General features: G+C 45.9%; 1 protein-coding gene across 1 annotated transcript in view; it reads left to right on the forward strand.

Annotated features, from left to right (window-relative positions):
• ANO5 (anoctamin 5) overlaps positions 1-15,845 on the forward strand; it is a 137,627-nt gene that overhangs the window by 47,752 nt on the left and 74,030 nt on the right. Inside the window, 1 exon segment of the mRNA XM_077453611.1 lies at positions 3,540-3,587. Within this exon segment, the coding sequence (XP_077309737.1) occupies positions 3,540-3,587 (48 nt within the window).

Genomic DNA, 15,845 nt, shown 5'->3' on the forward strand with positions numbered 1-15,845 from the left:
AGGTGCAAGAAGAAAAAACTCTTCTTCATAGATTTCTTTGTAACGAGCGGCTGAGACACTTCTTATGCGGGATGGTGGGGGAGGTGCGGTAGTTGGCAGATTTGTACCAGCAGAGATTGGTGACTGTAGTATAGAGATCTGAGCCGCAGAGGTTTTTTTTATTTTTTTTTTTATATACCTCATCTGCATTCACCCAAAATAAGATTTCGATTAAAAAAAAAAAAAAAAAAGGGTGGAGAAGTAAAGGCCGATTTTCCATTTTGTTCGAAGCTGTTTTTGTTGCTTTCTTGCTAACTTCATTAACTGCATTTTACAGGGCTGCACCGCTCTTACAGCAAAGAATACCTCCCATCACTTGATATTCAATGTAGTGTCAATGTGTATATAAAGCCAAAAAGGTGTTTTTTTTTTTTTGTTTTTTAAATAGTTTTGGCTAATGTTTCGTTAAATTGCCCACTTTTACGTTTCATTTTTTTTTTTTTTTGCTGTCTGTGCAATTATAATTTGTATGGAGAAATAATGTTAAAAAATATCACAAAATAACAAAAATACAAAAACTACAGTGTATGTGTGTATATGTGTGTATATATATATATATATATATATATATATATATATATATATATATATATATATATATATATATATATATATATATATATATATATATATACATTTTTTTTATTTTATTATTATCTCTAGAGATATATATATGTGTATGTATGTGTTTTGTCTTCTATTTCTTGATTAAGCAGAAGGATGTTTTTCCAAAGTGATGGTTCATCTATACTTTAAATATGAAAATATAAAATGCTTTAAGTATGAAATATATAAAAAAAAAATAATAAAATAAAAATAAAATAAAAAAAGAATTATATTACAACATAAAAAAAAGTCATAAAAAAATAAAATAAAAAAAAAATCAGATATCAATATAAAACCTCGCAAAAAAGTTCTTGCATGACTGCAAAAAAAAAAAAAAAAAAAAAAAGAAGAAAAGCACAAAAACAAAATCCCTTATTACATGCAAGTCGCGCTTTCACGGTTAATTTGTCCCAGTTTTCCAGATATTTTATATATTCAGAGTTTCTAGAGACCCCGCCCCTCCAAAAAAAAAGTCTGAAAAACAACATTCCTCTTATAGCTACTGAAAGAATTTACACAACATGCCTGAAATAAAAGGTCTGTTTTTCTTCAGACAGTTTTTTTTTTTTTTTTTTTGGAACCTGAATGTTTTTTGCATATAACTGGGGTTTTATTTAGTTTTGTGTTTTTTTTTGTTTTTTTTTTGTTTGCATTCTTGTTATATGTGTGATTTTCTTTTTATAGTTATGCAGTGCAACCTTGGATTGCGAGTAACGTGGCATTTTGCAATACGAACTTCCTTTTTTTTTTTTTTTTCCTTTTTTTTTTTAATCCTGACTCACTTTGCGAGCGTTTGTCTCACAAGACGAGCAGGATTCAAGCCTCTGGGGTGTGCAGTACTGCTTTTAGCCAGTGACACTCTGAGACCATTCGTAGACGCTCGGAGATGCTTGGAAATCATTCTGAGATCTCGGAAACGCTTAGAGAGGAAACGCTCAATCGCTCGGAGACACCCGGAGACTGCTCGGAGATGCTTAGAGACACTCATAAACACTCAGAGATGCTTGGAATCGCTCGGAGATGCTCGGAAACACTCCGAGACCACCCGGAGATGCTCAGAGACACTCAGGAACACTCGGACGCTTGGAGACATTCAAAGACAATCCTTTCCCGAGTGTCGCCCGAGCGTCTCTGAGTGTCTCCGGCGCCCCCTCCACACCTCTGGCCACATGTGGTAATGCATAGACAAGCAGCGGCTGTGGAAGGGATTATCTGAGTTTCCATTGACTTCTATGGGGAAATTCGCTCTGATGTACGAGCGCTTTGGATTACAAGCATTCTTCTCTAATTATGCTCGTAATCCAAGGTACTGCTGTATAATCATGTGTAACAGTCCGACAGTGTAGCTTAAAGAGGAACTAAACCCTGCCTCTTCTTTTTTTTTTTTTTTTTTTTTTGTCATGAATAAAACAATAAACAAAAAACAATAAAACAGTCTCAGTAAAAAAACAAAAACAAAAAAAAACAGGTGAAATAAATAAAAATGAATAATGCAGTAAAAAAAAAAAAAAATATATATATATATATATATATATATATATATATATATATATATATATATAATAGCAAACTGAGGGAGCAGGTTTATAAATAAACAATAATATATACAATCCACCTCCCAAGCCTTTATCATTATTGCTCCATACAAATCAAATAAACACCTGACAGGGGCGCTGACGCCGACCAAAACAACAAAATAACTGGCTTTGCATACACTTTATTGTGCATATTGTATTCTCTGAGTGTTGCTTTGTGAAAAATGCAGCAAACTAAAATGTTTTGTGTACTCGTCTTTCTATACGGACAAAGAAAAAAAAATGTCACCTGGAGTCCTGTTGCCATGGACGCCACGGCCATTTTTTAGCGTTTTCGAATGAGCTCCGTTATTTGCATGTGATCTCCCCCTTTTTTTTTTGTATTAACACCGAGCGATGCTCCGACCAAAACAAACGTCTCCGTGGTTGAGAGCGTGCTGTTGTCGTGGCAACAAGGTAACTGGAAGTCTGGTTGCTATGGGAACCCACGGAGGACCTCCTGTGGCCCCGGTTTTCATTTCGGAGACCTTTTTGATGTCAAATAAGGAGTGAGGCCGAGCTACAGAAACCGAAGCAAAGCGAGTAGGTTGCCCATAGCAACCAGTTAGATTACACGCGATACAACTGTATCTGGTTGCTATGGCAACTTTAGCTTTTTGTCATGGTTTTTTTTTTTTTTCTTTTTTTTCCTTTTTATTCCTCTTTTGCTAGTTTTTTGTAAATAAGTCCCATTTTTTTTTTCCTCAAATAGTGTTGCCCATAGTAACCAGTCAGGTTACACATGTTACAACAGAGTGTGGTTGCTATGGCAACATTGCCTTTGTTTTTGTTTGTTTTTTATTTATTTTTCTCCATATAACAACCCCCATTTTCCCAAATTGTGTTGCCCATAGTAACCAGTTACATTACACATGATGCAACAAAATGCGGTTGCTATGGAAAAACGTTGCTTTTGTCACACATTTTTTATGCCGCTTTGCTCGAATTTCGTTTTTCTGTAGCTCAGCCCACACTTTTTTAAACTGCGTTGCCCATAGCAACCAATCAGAACCTAATTATCTAGGGGCTCATTAAAGTTTAAATGAGGCCCATGGTTGCTATGGGTGACATGCAGAGAAACGAGAGCCGGAGCTTTGTAAACCTCTACAAGGCCGGGGAGTGCGGAGGATTCGGGCCTAGTTGGTTGCTACGGTAACCCCTTAAGATGGTCAGTCGTGATCCCGCATGTCTGTTTATAATGCTCCACCCCCCCCCCCCCCATTACTGATCTCCACCATTAGTGCGTAAATATTAATATTCTTGTTCTTGGTTTGGATTGTTACTAACCACATTATATTTTTCCCATGATGCCGCGGGCAGGGCCTGAGCAGCACAGAGAGCACCTTTCTAATCAACAACCATCAGAGGGTAAGAGGCCGGGTGCATGGTGAGCCGCCGCCGTGCCCGCTCACCCATGTCCGTGGTGTAGTTGCATGCTTAGTGGAGAACACATTCCAATGATCCGCCTTCCATAAACCGAACGTCTGTGTCTCTGCCCCTCCCACATTGGTGAGATTTCCCCCAGTAGTTTGTGTCTCTGCCCCTCCCACAATGGTGAGATTTCCCCCAGTAGTTTGTGTCTCTGCCCCTCCCACAATGAGTAGATTTCCTGCAGTAGTTTGTGTCTCTGCCCCTCCCACAATGAGTAGATTTCCTGCAGTAGTTTGTGTCTCTGCCCCTCCCACAATGGTGACATTTCCACCAGTAGTTTGTGTCTCTGCCCCTCCCACAATGGTGAGATTTCCTGCAGTAGTTTGTGTCTCTGCCCCTCCCACAATAAGGAGATTTCCTGCAGTAGTTTGTGTCTCTGCCCCACCCACAATGGTGAGATTTCCTGCAGTAGTTTGTGTCTCTGCCCCACCCACAATGGGGAGATTTCCTGCAGTAGTTTGTGTCTCTGCCCCACCCACAATGGTGAGATTTCCTGCAGTAGTTTGTGTCTCTGCCCCTCCCACAATAGGGAGATTTACCTCAGTAGTTTGTGTCTCTGCCCCTCCCACAATGGGGAGATTTCCTGCAGTAGTTTGTCTCTGTGCCCCTCCCACAATGGTGAGATTTCCCTCCCAAAAAAACTTGGACAGAATTTGCCTCAACACTGGAATCCTGAAAAGGGAAGTATCAATGTTGGGTGGAGTTACCCTTTAAGAACAGTTTAGAAACCAATTTCGAAAACGTGCTCTTTCTTCTTTTTTTTTTTTTTTTTTTTTTTTTTTTATAATACACCCCCCACCCCCTGATGGTTCCTGAAAGCCTGATTATTATAGGATGACATTGGAATGTGTTCTGATGGTGAAGGGGGGTTGGCTGGTCTGTGCTGTGCTGGTGCATTGGTGATCAGTGTACTAACCTCATGTCACACTGTATGTGCTTCATTAACCCTCATCCATGCCGTGTTTTAACAAGTTTGTTTTCAGGTTGATCTTGGTTCAGATTTCATCCGGGGTCACCATCTACTTCCTGGACTGAGAGGCCAGCGTAACCATGTAAATGGTGTCTGTGCGGGTCTTGGCTGTGTTCACAAATGTCTGACACAGATCAGCCCCACAGTGCAGAGAAGCTGAATACACAGATGACCTTCAATCTCATTTACAGCTCCTGCAGGGGTGGGAGGGGGGCTGTAAAAATAGGAGGTTGAGCCGCGGATTTCCTTGAAATTATGGTAAAAAAAAAAAAATTGGAGATGAAATGTAGTGAAGTCTGTGGGGGTGAGGGATAGTGATATGAAGACTCGGCAATTTCATCAATCCTGGATCTGATCATATAAGAAGCATGGCCCTTCATCACCCTCATCACCCTCCTCACCCTCCTCGCCTCCCCCTCATCACCCTCCCCCCTCATCACCCTCCTCATCCTCCCCCTCATCACCCTACTCACCCTCATCGCCCTCATCATCTTCATCCCCAAAGAACAGGTCAAAGAAAAATAAATACAACAATCCTCACAATTTTTAGGGGAACCCCACACCATTGTTTTGCCTTTTGTAATAAATATGTACTGTCACTGTAATTCATTGTTATTCTCTTCTTTGGGAACTCCTTTGATCACCTTTTGGAAATAAAGTGGCGGTACACATTTATTAGACATGGAAGAAATTGCCTGTGGTGCTCCTTCATATCCCAACCAGACCCCAATCCAGACTCACAGCCTGTGTGACCAGGAAAGGGAAGGCAGCAAACATGCAGCGGGTGAATCGGGACGCTGACTTGCGGCGGGTGAATCGGGACGCTGACTTGCGGCGGGTGAATCGGGACGCTGACTTGCGGCGGGTGAATCGGGACGCTGACTTGCGGCGGGTGAATCGGGACGCTGACTTGCGGCGGGTGAATCGGGACGCTGACTTGCGGCGGGTGAATCGGGACGCTGACTTGCGGCGGGTGAATCGGGACGCTGACTTGCGGCGGGTGAATCGGGACGCTGACTTGCGGCGGGTGAATCGGGACGCTGACTTTTTTGCGGGTGAATCGGGACGCTGACTTTTTGCGGGTGAATCGGGACGCTGACTTTTTTGCGGGTGAATCGGGACGCTGACTTTTTTGCGGGTGAATCGGGACGCTGACTTTTTTGCGGGTGAATCGGGACGCTGACTTTTTTGCGGGTGAATCGGGACGCTGACTTTTTTGCGGGTGAATCGGGACGCTGACTTTTTTGCGGGTGAATCGGGACGCTGACTTTTTTGCGGGTGAATCGGGACGCTGACTTTTTTGCGGGTGAATCGGGACGCTGACTTTTTTGCGGGTGAATCGGGACGCTGACTTTTTTGCGGGTGAATCGGGACGCTGACTTTTTTTTTGCGGGTGAATCGGGACGCTGACTTTTTTTTGCGGGTGAATCGGGACGCTGACTTTTTTGCGGGTGAATCGGGACGCTGACTTTTTTGCGGGTGAATCGGGACGCTGACTTTTTTGCGGGTGAATCGGGACGCTGACTTTTTTGCGGGTGAATCGGGACGCTGACTTTTTTGCGGGTGAATCGGGACGCTGACTTGCGGCGGGTGAATCGGGACGCTGACTTTTTTGCGGGTGAATCGGGACGCTGACTTTTTTGCGGGTGAATCGGGACGCTGACTTTTTTGCGGGTGAATCGGGACGCTGACTTTTTTGCGGGTGAATCGGGACGCTGACTTGCGGCAGGCGAATCATTAGAATCCATCCATAAGTGAAATGCCAGGTTTGGTTGATTTTCTTGTTGAATATTTTGATGTCTCATTCATTGCTGATATTTGTGCTGATCACTCCACAGAAATGGCGCAAACACCGTCTGTTTCTGAAGAGCCGCCTCAGGGTAATGGGGGATGGTTTGCGCTTTGATGACATTTGCGTTGTATTACCACCAAACCTGAACTGCAAATTCAGTAACAGATTCTATTTATTGGTACAAATGAACATTCGATATCCTGAGCTGTGTGCACACCGACCACCGATGATCCATAGAAGCCCCTCCCACTACTATCAAAAATGGCAAAATAGAAGCAGATGATCTGAAATTTCCTGCAATAAATCAGCCCAATAATGGTCAGGAAGTGAGCTGTGCATCTGCAAATATCCCCCCCTGAGGAAGTGAGCTGTGCACCAGCAAATATCCCCCCTGAGGAAGTTAGCCATACATCAGAAAATATCTCCCCCTGAGGAAGTTAGCCGTGCATCAGCAAATATCTCCCCCCGAGGAAGTTAGCCGTGCATCAGCAAATATCTCCCCCTGAGGAAGTAAGCTGTGCACCAGCAAATATCTCCCCTGAGGAAGTGAGCTGTGCACCAGAAGATATCTCGCCCTGAGGGTCAGAACTTTATATAACATAACTGGCTATGTGGATTTTTGGGGGAAGTCCCTGATCTCTTCACACTGACTGTTGTATTTTAGGTTTGGTGGTCTTGTGAATGCCATTTGGTGAACTGACTTAAGCCTGCTGTGCTCTTGCATGAGAGATGTAGAGAATCTGGAGATTTCTAACTGAAAGGAGTGCATATATTGTAGCTCCAGAGTGTGCAGCTTCCTTCTACAGCTTCTCACACAGGTGATTTGTTTTGTGATGGGTTTCTCCATATTAGTGCCTTCGCCACACAGAGGGTTTCCAATTTCTAAATGAGAGGTGACTGGATCAGCGCATTTCAGGAAGTTATCATGTTGGTGTTCTCTATATCAGGGGTCTCCATATCTTTATCTAAATAAACGGGCAGTTTACTGTCCTTCAGACCTTAGAGGGGCCGGACTGTGACCATTGGCAGTAGAAAATTCCCCCCTGAATATGTCAGAGCAAACAATGCCTCGTTATTGCCATCTCCTGGGCCGTCGGGTGACATGCCTGCCCCTGTACAAACCATGGCTGGGGATCTCTCTGCCCCTGGTGAGGATGAAGTTTCGGAGGGAGCGATTGGTGGGCGGGTTTAAAGCCCTGAATAGGAGGAGAGACGAGCTCTACAAGCTCAGAGCGGAGCTGAAGCGTTTGTTTGGACTGAGCTGGGGCGATTGTCCACCACACCTGTACCGGGGCGATTGTCCACCACACCTGTACCGGGGCGATTGTCCACCACACCTGTACCGGGGCGATTGTCCACCACACCTGTACCGGGGCGATTGTCCACCACACCTGTACCGGGGCGATTGTCCACCACACCTGTACCGGGGCGATTGTCCACCACACCTGTACCGGGGCGATTGTCCACCACACCTGTACCGGGGCGATTGTCCACCACACCTGTACCGGGGCGATTGTCCACCACACCTGTACCGGGGCGATTGTCCACCACACCTGTACCGGGGCGATTGTCCATCACACCTGTACCGGGACGATTGTCCACCACACCTGTACTGGGACGATTGTTATCAGTCACACACATTCAATTTTCCATCAGGAATCGTCATAGTTTCTGCTGCAGCTGTGCTGTAGAGTCTTCAGCAGCTGTGGGGCAAACAGCTTTTGAACTCCTCCTGTTCAGCCTTCATATGTTCAGTGTGTTGGGATCATGTGGCTAAGAACTGCACTGCGATAAGGTGCAACCTACTGACACCGTCCTCTGCCCTACTGACACCATCCTCTGCCCTGCTGAACCCAACCTCTGCCCTGCTGAACCCAACCTCTGCCCTGCTTAACCCAAACTCTGCCCTACTGACACCATCCTCTGCCCTACTGACACCATCCTCTGCCCTGCTGAACCTAACCTCTGCCCTGCTGAACCTAACCTCTGCCCTGCTGAACCTAACCTCTGCCCTGCTGAACCTAACCTCTGCCCTGCTGAACCCAACCTCTGCCCTACTGACACCATCCACTGCCCTACTGAACCCAACCTCTGCCCTACTGTAAACATCCACTGCCTGACTGAACCCAACCTCTTCCCTACTGAACCCAACCTCTGCCCTACTGAACCCAACCTCTGCCCTACTGAACCCAACCTCTGCCCTACCGAACCCAACCTCTGCCCTACCGAACCCAACCTCTGCCCTACCGAACCCAACCTCTGCCCTACTGAACCCAACCTCTGCCCTACTGAACCCAACCTCTGCCCTACTGAACCCAACCTCTGCCCTACTGAACCCAACCTCTGTCCTACTGACACCATCCACTGCCCTACTGACACCATCCACTGCCCTACTGAACCCAACCTCTGCCCTACTGACAACATCCACTGCCCTACTGACACCGCCCTCTGCCCTACTGACTCTGCCCTACTGACACCGCCCTCTGCCCTACTGACACCATCCACTGCCCGAACCCAACCGGATCTGGCCCATGTGAAAAGAGACTGATGTCCATATGTCTGCAGACTATAGTCACTGTCCAACCTTCTACCTGCTCATTGGTCTCTTCCAGTAGACCTCATTACATTGGTAAAGACTCTTTCCCCTCCTTCCTTTAAGCCCACATAGGCACCTCCCCCTCCTGTCCATCAATGTCCAGAGCTGCCACTCCCACTATAAGCCTGATGTCAGGAATGCAGCAGAAACATGGATTTCTGGGAGCTGCTGATGCTGCAATAAAATCAGAGTTCTTGGCTTTTGCGGAAATGCAGAAACTCCCGGCAGAGTGATGTTACCTTAGATATCTGTGACCTCTTCTGGCAGTTCTTGGCTCTGTAATGCAGAGAGATGATTAATACAAATGTATGCAACGTCCCTTCTGAGCCTCACTGAGCTCAGCTTATGGATGGAGAATTATTGAGGCATTTAAATCTTCAGACTGGAATTGCTGAGCTCTGCCTGAGATTTCCAGTAAATGCCAAAAGTCTCAGAGTATCTGGATTATTTGGACCAGCCTTTCTACCGTTTTACCCCTCAGGAACCCTTTCAAAAATGTTCAGGCCTCAGGGAACCCCTACTAAGAGCAGTCCATTGGTGGTCATTGGAGAGATGCCTCTTCCATTGGTGGTCATTGGGAAGATGCCTCTTCCATTGGTGGTCATTGGGAAGATGCCTCTTCCATTGGTGGTCATTGGGAAGATGCCTCTTCCATTGGTGGTCATTGGGAAGATGCCTCTTCCATTGGTGGGGTCAGTGGGAAGAATTTTCATTACACTGGTGGTCAGAATTACAGCCTTAGTCTGGCTCTGCCAAGTGGTGTTGGACCTGGAACTATGCGGGTAACATCACATTGGCTGTCAGTTAGCCACAGGTCAAGGAACCCCTAACCATCTCTGGAGGAACCCTTGGAATGGCTGGTTTGGAATACTTGTGGGATTAACAGACCTGCAGTTTGGTATAAGAGACACGAGATAAATACTAACTTCACACAGAACCTTTCATGTAAAGGGATTGTGGCTACTGATCTGTATACTGCCTGTGGATATGAACGTGTATTGGAGCTTCTGTGTAGTTATATTTGCTGTTTTATGTTTACAATGTAAAAAATAGAATTGATCTCCATCTCTATGATACTTGTAGATACAGTGATGTGTGATCGCCAATATTTCACATTTAATAAGGCCGGGGGATTAGTTCATGCAAAACAAAGAAGAAACATTTTACAAATTAGATGACTTGTAGATGAAGAGCCGTCTCCACCTCACCCCTCCAATCACAGCAATGCAGACAGAGGGGCCGAGACCATGGAAGAGAAAGGGGATGAAATGCGTCTTGTGTGGGAAGACAGGTCAGTGCGGCCACCTACTTCACCAGAGTGCAGCAATTCTCCCATTACAACCCGGCTGTGCCTGCCCCTCTCCCCTCTCCCCTCTCCCCTCTCCCCTCTCTCCTCCTCTCTCCACTCCCCCTCTCCTCTCCCCCTCTCCTCTCCCCCTCTCCTCTCCCCCTCTCTCCTCCTCTCCTCTCCTTCTCTCCTCCTCCTCTCCCTCTCTCCACTCCTCTCCTCTAGCCTTCCTCCTCTCGCCTTCCTCCTCTCTCCTTTCTCCTCTTCCCCTCTCTCACCTCTCCTCTTCTCTCCTCTCCCCCTCTCTCACCTCTCATCTTCTTTCCTCTCTCTCTCTCATCTCCATCTCCTTTTTCTATCTACACTGTTTCCTCTCTTCTAATCTCTCCTCTGTCAGAGCCCCATTATCTCTCCCCACCATCTCCTTTTGGCCCCATCTCTCCCCCTTCCTCTTATCTCTATCTCTGTCCTCCCATATCTTTCTCTCTCTCTCTCCAATGTCTCTTCTCTTGTCTCCTCTCCTCTCCCTCTCTCCCCCCATCCCTAATCTCCTTTCTCAATCCTTTCTTTCCCCCTTCTCTCTGTCTGCCATTTCCTCTCTCTCTCTCTCTCTCTCTCTCTCTCTCTCCCCCTCTCCCCTATATCCGCGCTCTCTCTCACGCTCTCTCTTGCCCTCTCTCTCGCTCTTGCTCTCTCTCGCCCTCTATCGCTCTCGCACTCTCTCTCGCTTGCCCTCTCTCGCTCGCCCTCTCTCTCGCTCGCCCTCTCTCTCGCTCGCCCTCTCTCTCGCTCGCCCTCTCTCTCCTCGCTCGCCCTCTCTCTCTCGCTCGCCCTCTCTCTCTCGCTCGCCCTCTCTCTCTCGCTCGCCCTCTCTCTCTCGCCCTCTCTCTCTCGCTCGCCCTCTCTCTCGCCCTCTCTCTCTCTCGCCCTCTCTCTCTCTCGCCCTCTCTCTCTCGCCCTCTCTCTCTCGCCCTCTCTCTCTCGCCCTCTCTCTCTCGCCCTCTCTCTCGCTCGCCCTCTCTCTCTCGCTCGCCCTCTCTCTCTCGCTCGCCCTCTCTCTCTCGCTCGCCCTCTCTCCTGCGCGCTCGCCCTCTCTCCTGCGCGCTCGCCCTCTCTCCTGCGCTCTCGCGCTAGTCCCTCTCTCGCGCTAGTCCCTCTCTCGCGCTAGTCCCTCTCTCGCGCTAGCCCCTCTCTCGCGCTAGCCCCTCTCTCGCGCTAGCCCCTCTCTCGCGCTAGCCCCTCTCTCTCTTGCTCGCCCTCGCACGCTCTCCTGCTCTCTCCCTCTCGCGCGCGCTCTCGTTCTCTCTCACCCTCTCTCTCGTGCACTTGCTCTCGCGCTCTGGCTCTCTCGCTCTCTCCCCCCGCCCCCCCCCCCTTAAAATCCAGTTATTTTGAAGATCTAATCCCGGGGATCATCCTCAGTAATTCTCCGATATTTGATCCAATGATGGGATTTTAGTTGGGGGGGGATTTCTCTCTCGTGGTGTTTCGGTCCCTGTGGTTCTCTATCGGCTCTTCGTAGTATTGCTCTCTCTCCGGTGAGAACAAGTTTTCCATTTTCTGCCTCGGTTCGGAGTCTTGATTTTCTTTGGCTGCTGCCCTAGAAGACATTAGTCAGAGCCGGGCACGGCGGCCGTTCCTGGGCGGATTTGTTGACATTTCACTCCAATTTCCAAACAAAGTCAAGGCTGAGTGAGCTGGCACTGGAGGGCATGTAGCATTGCCATGATCACCTAAGTGTGAGCCCCCCCCCCATTATTAGTGACTCTGGTGTGTCTTCAAGGTGTGAGCCCCTCCATTAATAATGACTTTCGTGTATCTCCTAGGTGTGAGCCCCTCCACTATTAATGACTCTGGTGTGTCTTCTAGGTGTGATCCCCTCCATTATTAATGACTCTGGTGTGCCTTCTAGGTGTGAGCCCCTCCATTATTAATGACTCTGGTGTGTCTTCTAGGTGTGATCCCCTCCATTATTAATGACTCTGGTGTGTCTTCTAGGTGTGATCCCCTCCATTATTAATGACTCTGGTGTGTCTTCTAGGTGTGAGCCCCTCCATTATTAATGACTCTGGTGTGTCTTCTAGGTGTGATCCCCTCCATTATTAATGACTCTGGTGTGTCTTCTAGGTGTGAGCCCATCCATTATTAATGACTCTGGTGTATCTCCTAGGTGTGAGTCCCTCCATTATTAATGACTCTGGTGTGTCTTCTAGGTGTGATCCCCTCCATTATTAATGACTCTGGTGTGTCTTCTAGGTGTGAGCCCATCCATTATTAATGACTCTGGTGTATCTCCTAGGTGTGAGTCCCTCCATTATTAATGACTCTGGTGTGTCTTCTGGGTGTGAGCCCATCCATTATTAATGACTCTGGTAGAGCTGGTGGTGTTGTATTACCTCTGTTGTGCCATCTGCGGGGGCTGGATCCGATCCAGACTCATTTCTAAAGTACTAATCCATCTCTTCACCTCATATCACCTCCTAATTATATCAGTCAACATTCACAGGCAGAATTAAAGTAAACTCAAAACTTTATTACTTTACCCTTTTCCCAATGTGTGTATAAACATCTGTGACCTCACAGAGGGGGTCTTCTTCCAGTATATGTATCTTCCTGGGATTGTCCTGGCCAGCATGGAGACCGCACTGTCACCAAAGACTCTCTGGGTCCAGTACTAATGATCAGGACTTGGGAAGATCAGCTCTCAATCACATGATTGATGTAATAAACTATCATTGCCTAGCACAGTGATCAGTAACTGTACAGCCTGCCCCTGTATTCTTTCTTCTTATAAATAAAGAAAAAGATACATTGTACACTAGAGGAGAAGCACACAAAACAATGCATTGCATACTAGAGGAGAACTACATAAAAATAGGCATTCTATACTAGAGGAGAAGTACACAAAAGATACATTGTATACTAGAGAAGTGCACAAAGAGATGCATTGTATACTAGAGGAGAAATACACAAAGAGATGCATTGTGTACTAGAGGTGAAAATACACAAAGGGATACATTGTATACTAGTAGGAAAAGTACACAAAAAGCTTTGTATACTAGAAGGGAAGTATGCAAAAAGATACATTAAATACTAGAGGAGAAATACACAAAAAGAGAGATTGCATACTCGAGGAAAAGGAAGTAAAAACATACATTGTATACTAGAGGAGAAATACACAAAAAGATATATTATGAGCTAGAAGGGAAGTATCCAAACAGATACATTGTATACTAGAGGAGAAATACATAAAAAGATGCGTTGGGGGTTATTTACTAAAGCTGGGGAGCGCAAAGTCTTATTCAACTCTGCATAGAAACCAATCATCTTCCAGGTTTTATTGCCAAAGCTGAAATTAGAAGCTGATTGGCCACCATTCACACCTGCACCAGGTTCTGAGTGCACCAGCTTTAGTAAATCTTCCCCATTGGATACTAGAGGAGAAATACACAAAAAGATACATTATACACTAGAGGAGAAATACAGAAAAAGATGCATTGTATACTAGAGGAGAAATACACAAAAAGATACATTGTACACTAGAGGAGAAATACACAAAAAGATACATTGTACACTAGAGTAGAAATACACAAAAATGTTGCATTGTATACTAGAGGAGAAATACACAAAAAGATACATTGTACACTAGAGGAGAAATACACAAAAAGATACATTGTACACTAGAGGAGAAACACACAAAAAGATACATTGTACACTAGAGGAGAAACACACAAAAATGTTGCATTGTATACTAGAGGAGAAATACACAAAAAGATACATTGTATAATAGAGGTGAAAATACACAAAGGGATACATTGTATAATAGTAGGAAAAGTACACAAAAAGATGCTTCGTATACTAGAAGGGAAGTATGCAAAAAGATACATTGAATACTAGAGGAGAAATACACAAAAAGAGAGATTGCATACTAGAGGAAAAGTGCATAAAAAAACATACATTGTATACTAGAAGAGAAATACACAAAAAATATACATTAGTAGAAAAGAAATGCACAAACAGATACAGGCAAATCCACTGTGCACTACAAGTACGGGGAAGCTCTGCTGATTTTATCATCCAATCATGTACAAGCAAACAAGCAGTTTTTTATTTTCCTTGCATGTCCCCCTCCGATCTACAGCGATTGCACTTCCATGTGCACTTATAGTGCCCAGTGTATTTGCCTTAAAGTAAATAACCCCCATTGCATACTAGAGGAGAAGTACACAAGAGATACATTGTATACTAGAGGAGAAGTACACAAGAGATACATTGTATACTAGAGGAGAGGAATGTAAAAAAAAAAAAAATGTTATGTAAATAAAAAGAAAATAATTCAAATGTCCGGATGAGGGATTGGGGTCAGTCGGGGTGTCTGGTATAAGGTACATTCACACCTATTGATGGGAGAACCCCAGCGGGGGGGGCAATCTGCGTTCCTGGGCCAATCGTTCTCATGTGATCGCGGTATGAGAGATTACCTGTGAGTGGCCATGATTAGCCAGGGGAGCCGGCTTTGTGCTTACATGCGTTTGCAGTGTGTTCCCGTGTGGAAAAATGTTGCATGCTGTAAAAATACACATAAAAGCGCTGCAATGGTGTACATTCATTTTTCTTGCATATCCATTTGTACTGTGTTTTAAAAACGTACCCAACTGCCTCTGATGTAAATGTCCAGTCAGATTGTATAGACTCGAGTAAGAGCAGTGTAAAGCCGAATGCCAGGCAACATCAGCTGATTCAATAGAAACCGCCCAACATTCGGCCCATGTGTACTGTAGTCGATCCGCTTCTGTCCAAGGAGGATGGCCAAAAAAGATCTCCCAACTGGCTCCCGGTCAATGACTGAGAGCGCTGACTGGAGTGTTCTGGTGGAGGAGAAGTCCCCAAGATCCCCTGTCAGAACACAGTAGCACAGCAGGGGAGATCCATGTACTAATGTCAGCTTGTTAGTACAGCCGATCTGACCGGAGCTGTCAGTTTTTTTTTGTTTTTTTGTTCAACCTGTTCAGTTTAACAAAAAAATATATATATTTGTGTGTACTAGACTTAAAGGAGGCTGTACAATCAGATTCTATGGTGTATGGCCAGCCTTAAAGCGGGAGTCCGCTGGGACTCTGCGTTTTTTTTTTTTTTTTTTTAAAAGCCAGCATCTACAAATACTGCAGCTGCTGACTTTTAAAATAGTGACACTTACCTGTCCAGCGTGCCCGCAATGTCGGCACCCGAAGCCGATCTCTAGATCGTCTCTCGGGTGCTGCCGCCGCCATCTTGGGTATGGCAATCAGGAAGTGGAGCCTTTCGGCTTCATTTCCCGGTTCCCTACTGCGCATGCGCGAGTTGCGCTGCGCAATGAGGACGGTCCCCGCTGTCTCTGGGATCTGTGTGTTTCCCAGCAGGCAGCGGGGCACTTGCGGAAAGGGGCGGGCACTTGCGGAAAGGGGCGTAATCTACGCCCCTTTCCGCAGAGAGCTATCCTGGAAGTGGGTGCAGAATACCTGTACTGTACAGGTATCTGCACCCCCCCTCCCCCCCTGACAGGCGCCAAT

This window comes from Lithobates pipiens, unplaced genomic scaffold (assembly GCF_037356315.1).
Source record: "Lithobates pipiens isolate NorthernLeopardFrog02 unplaced genomic scaffold, aLitPip1_a1.2 Scaffold_24, whole genome shotgun sequence".
Lineage (NCBI taxonomy): Eukaryota > Metazoa > Chordata > Amphibia > Anura > Ranidae > Lithobates > Lithobates pipiens.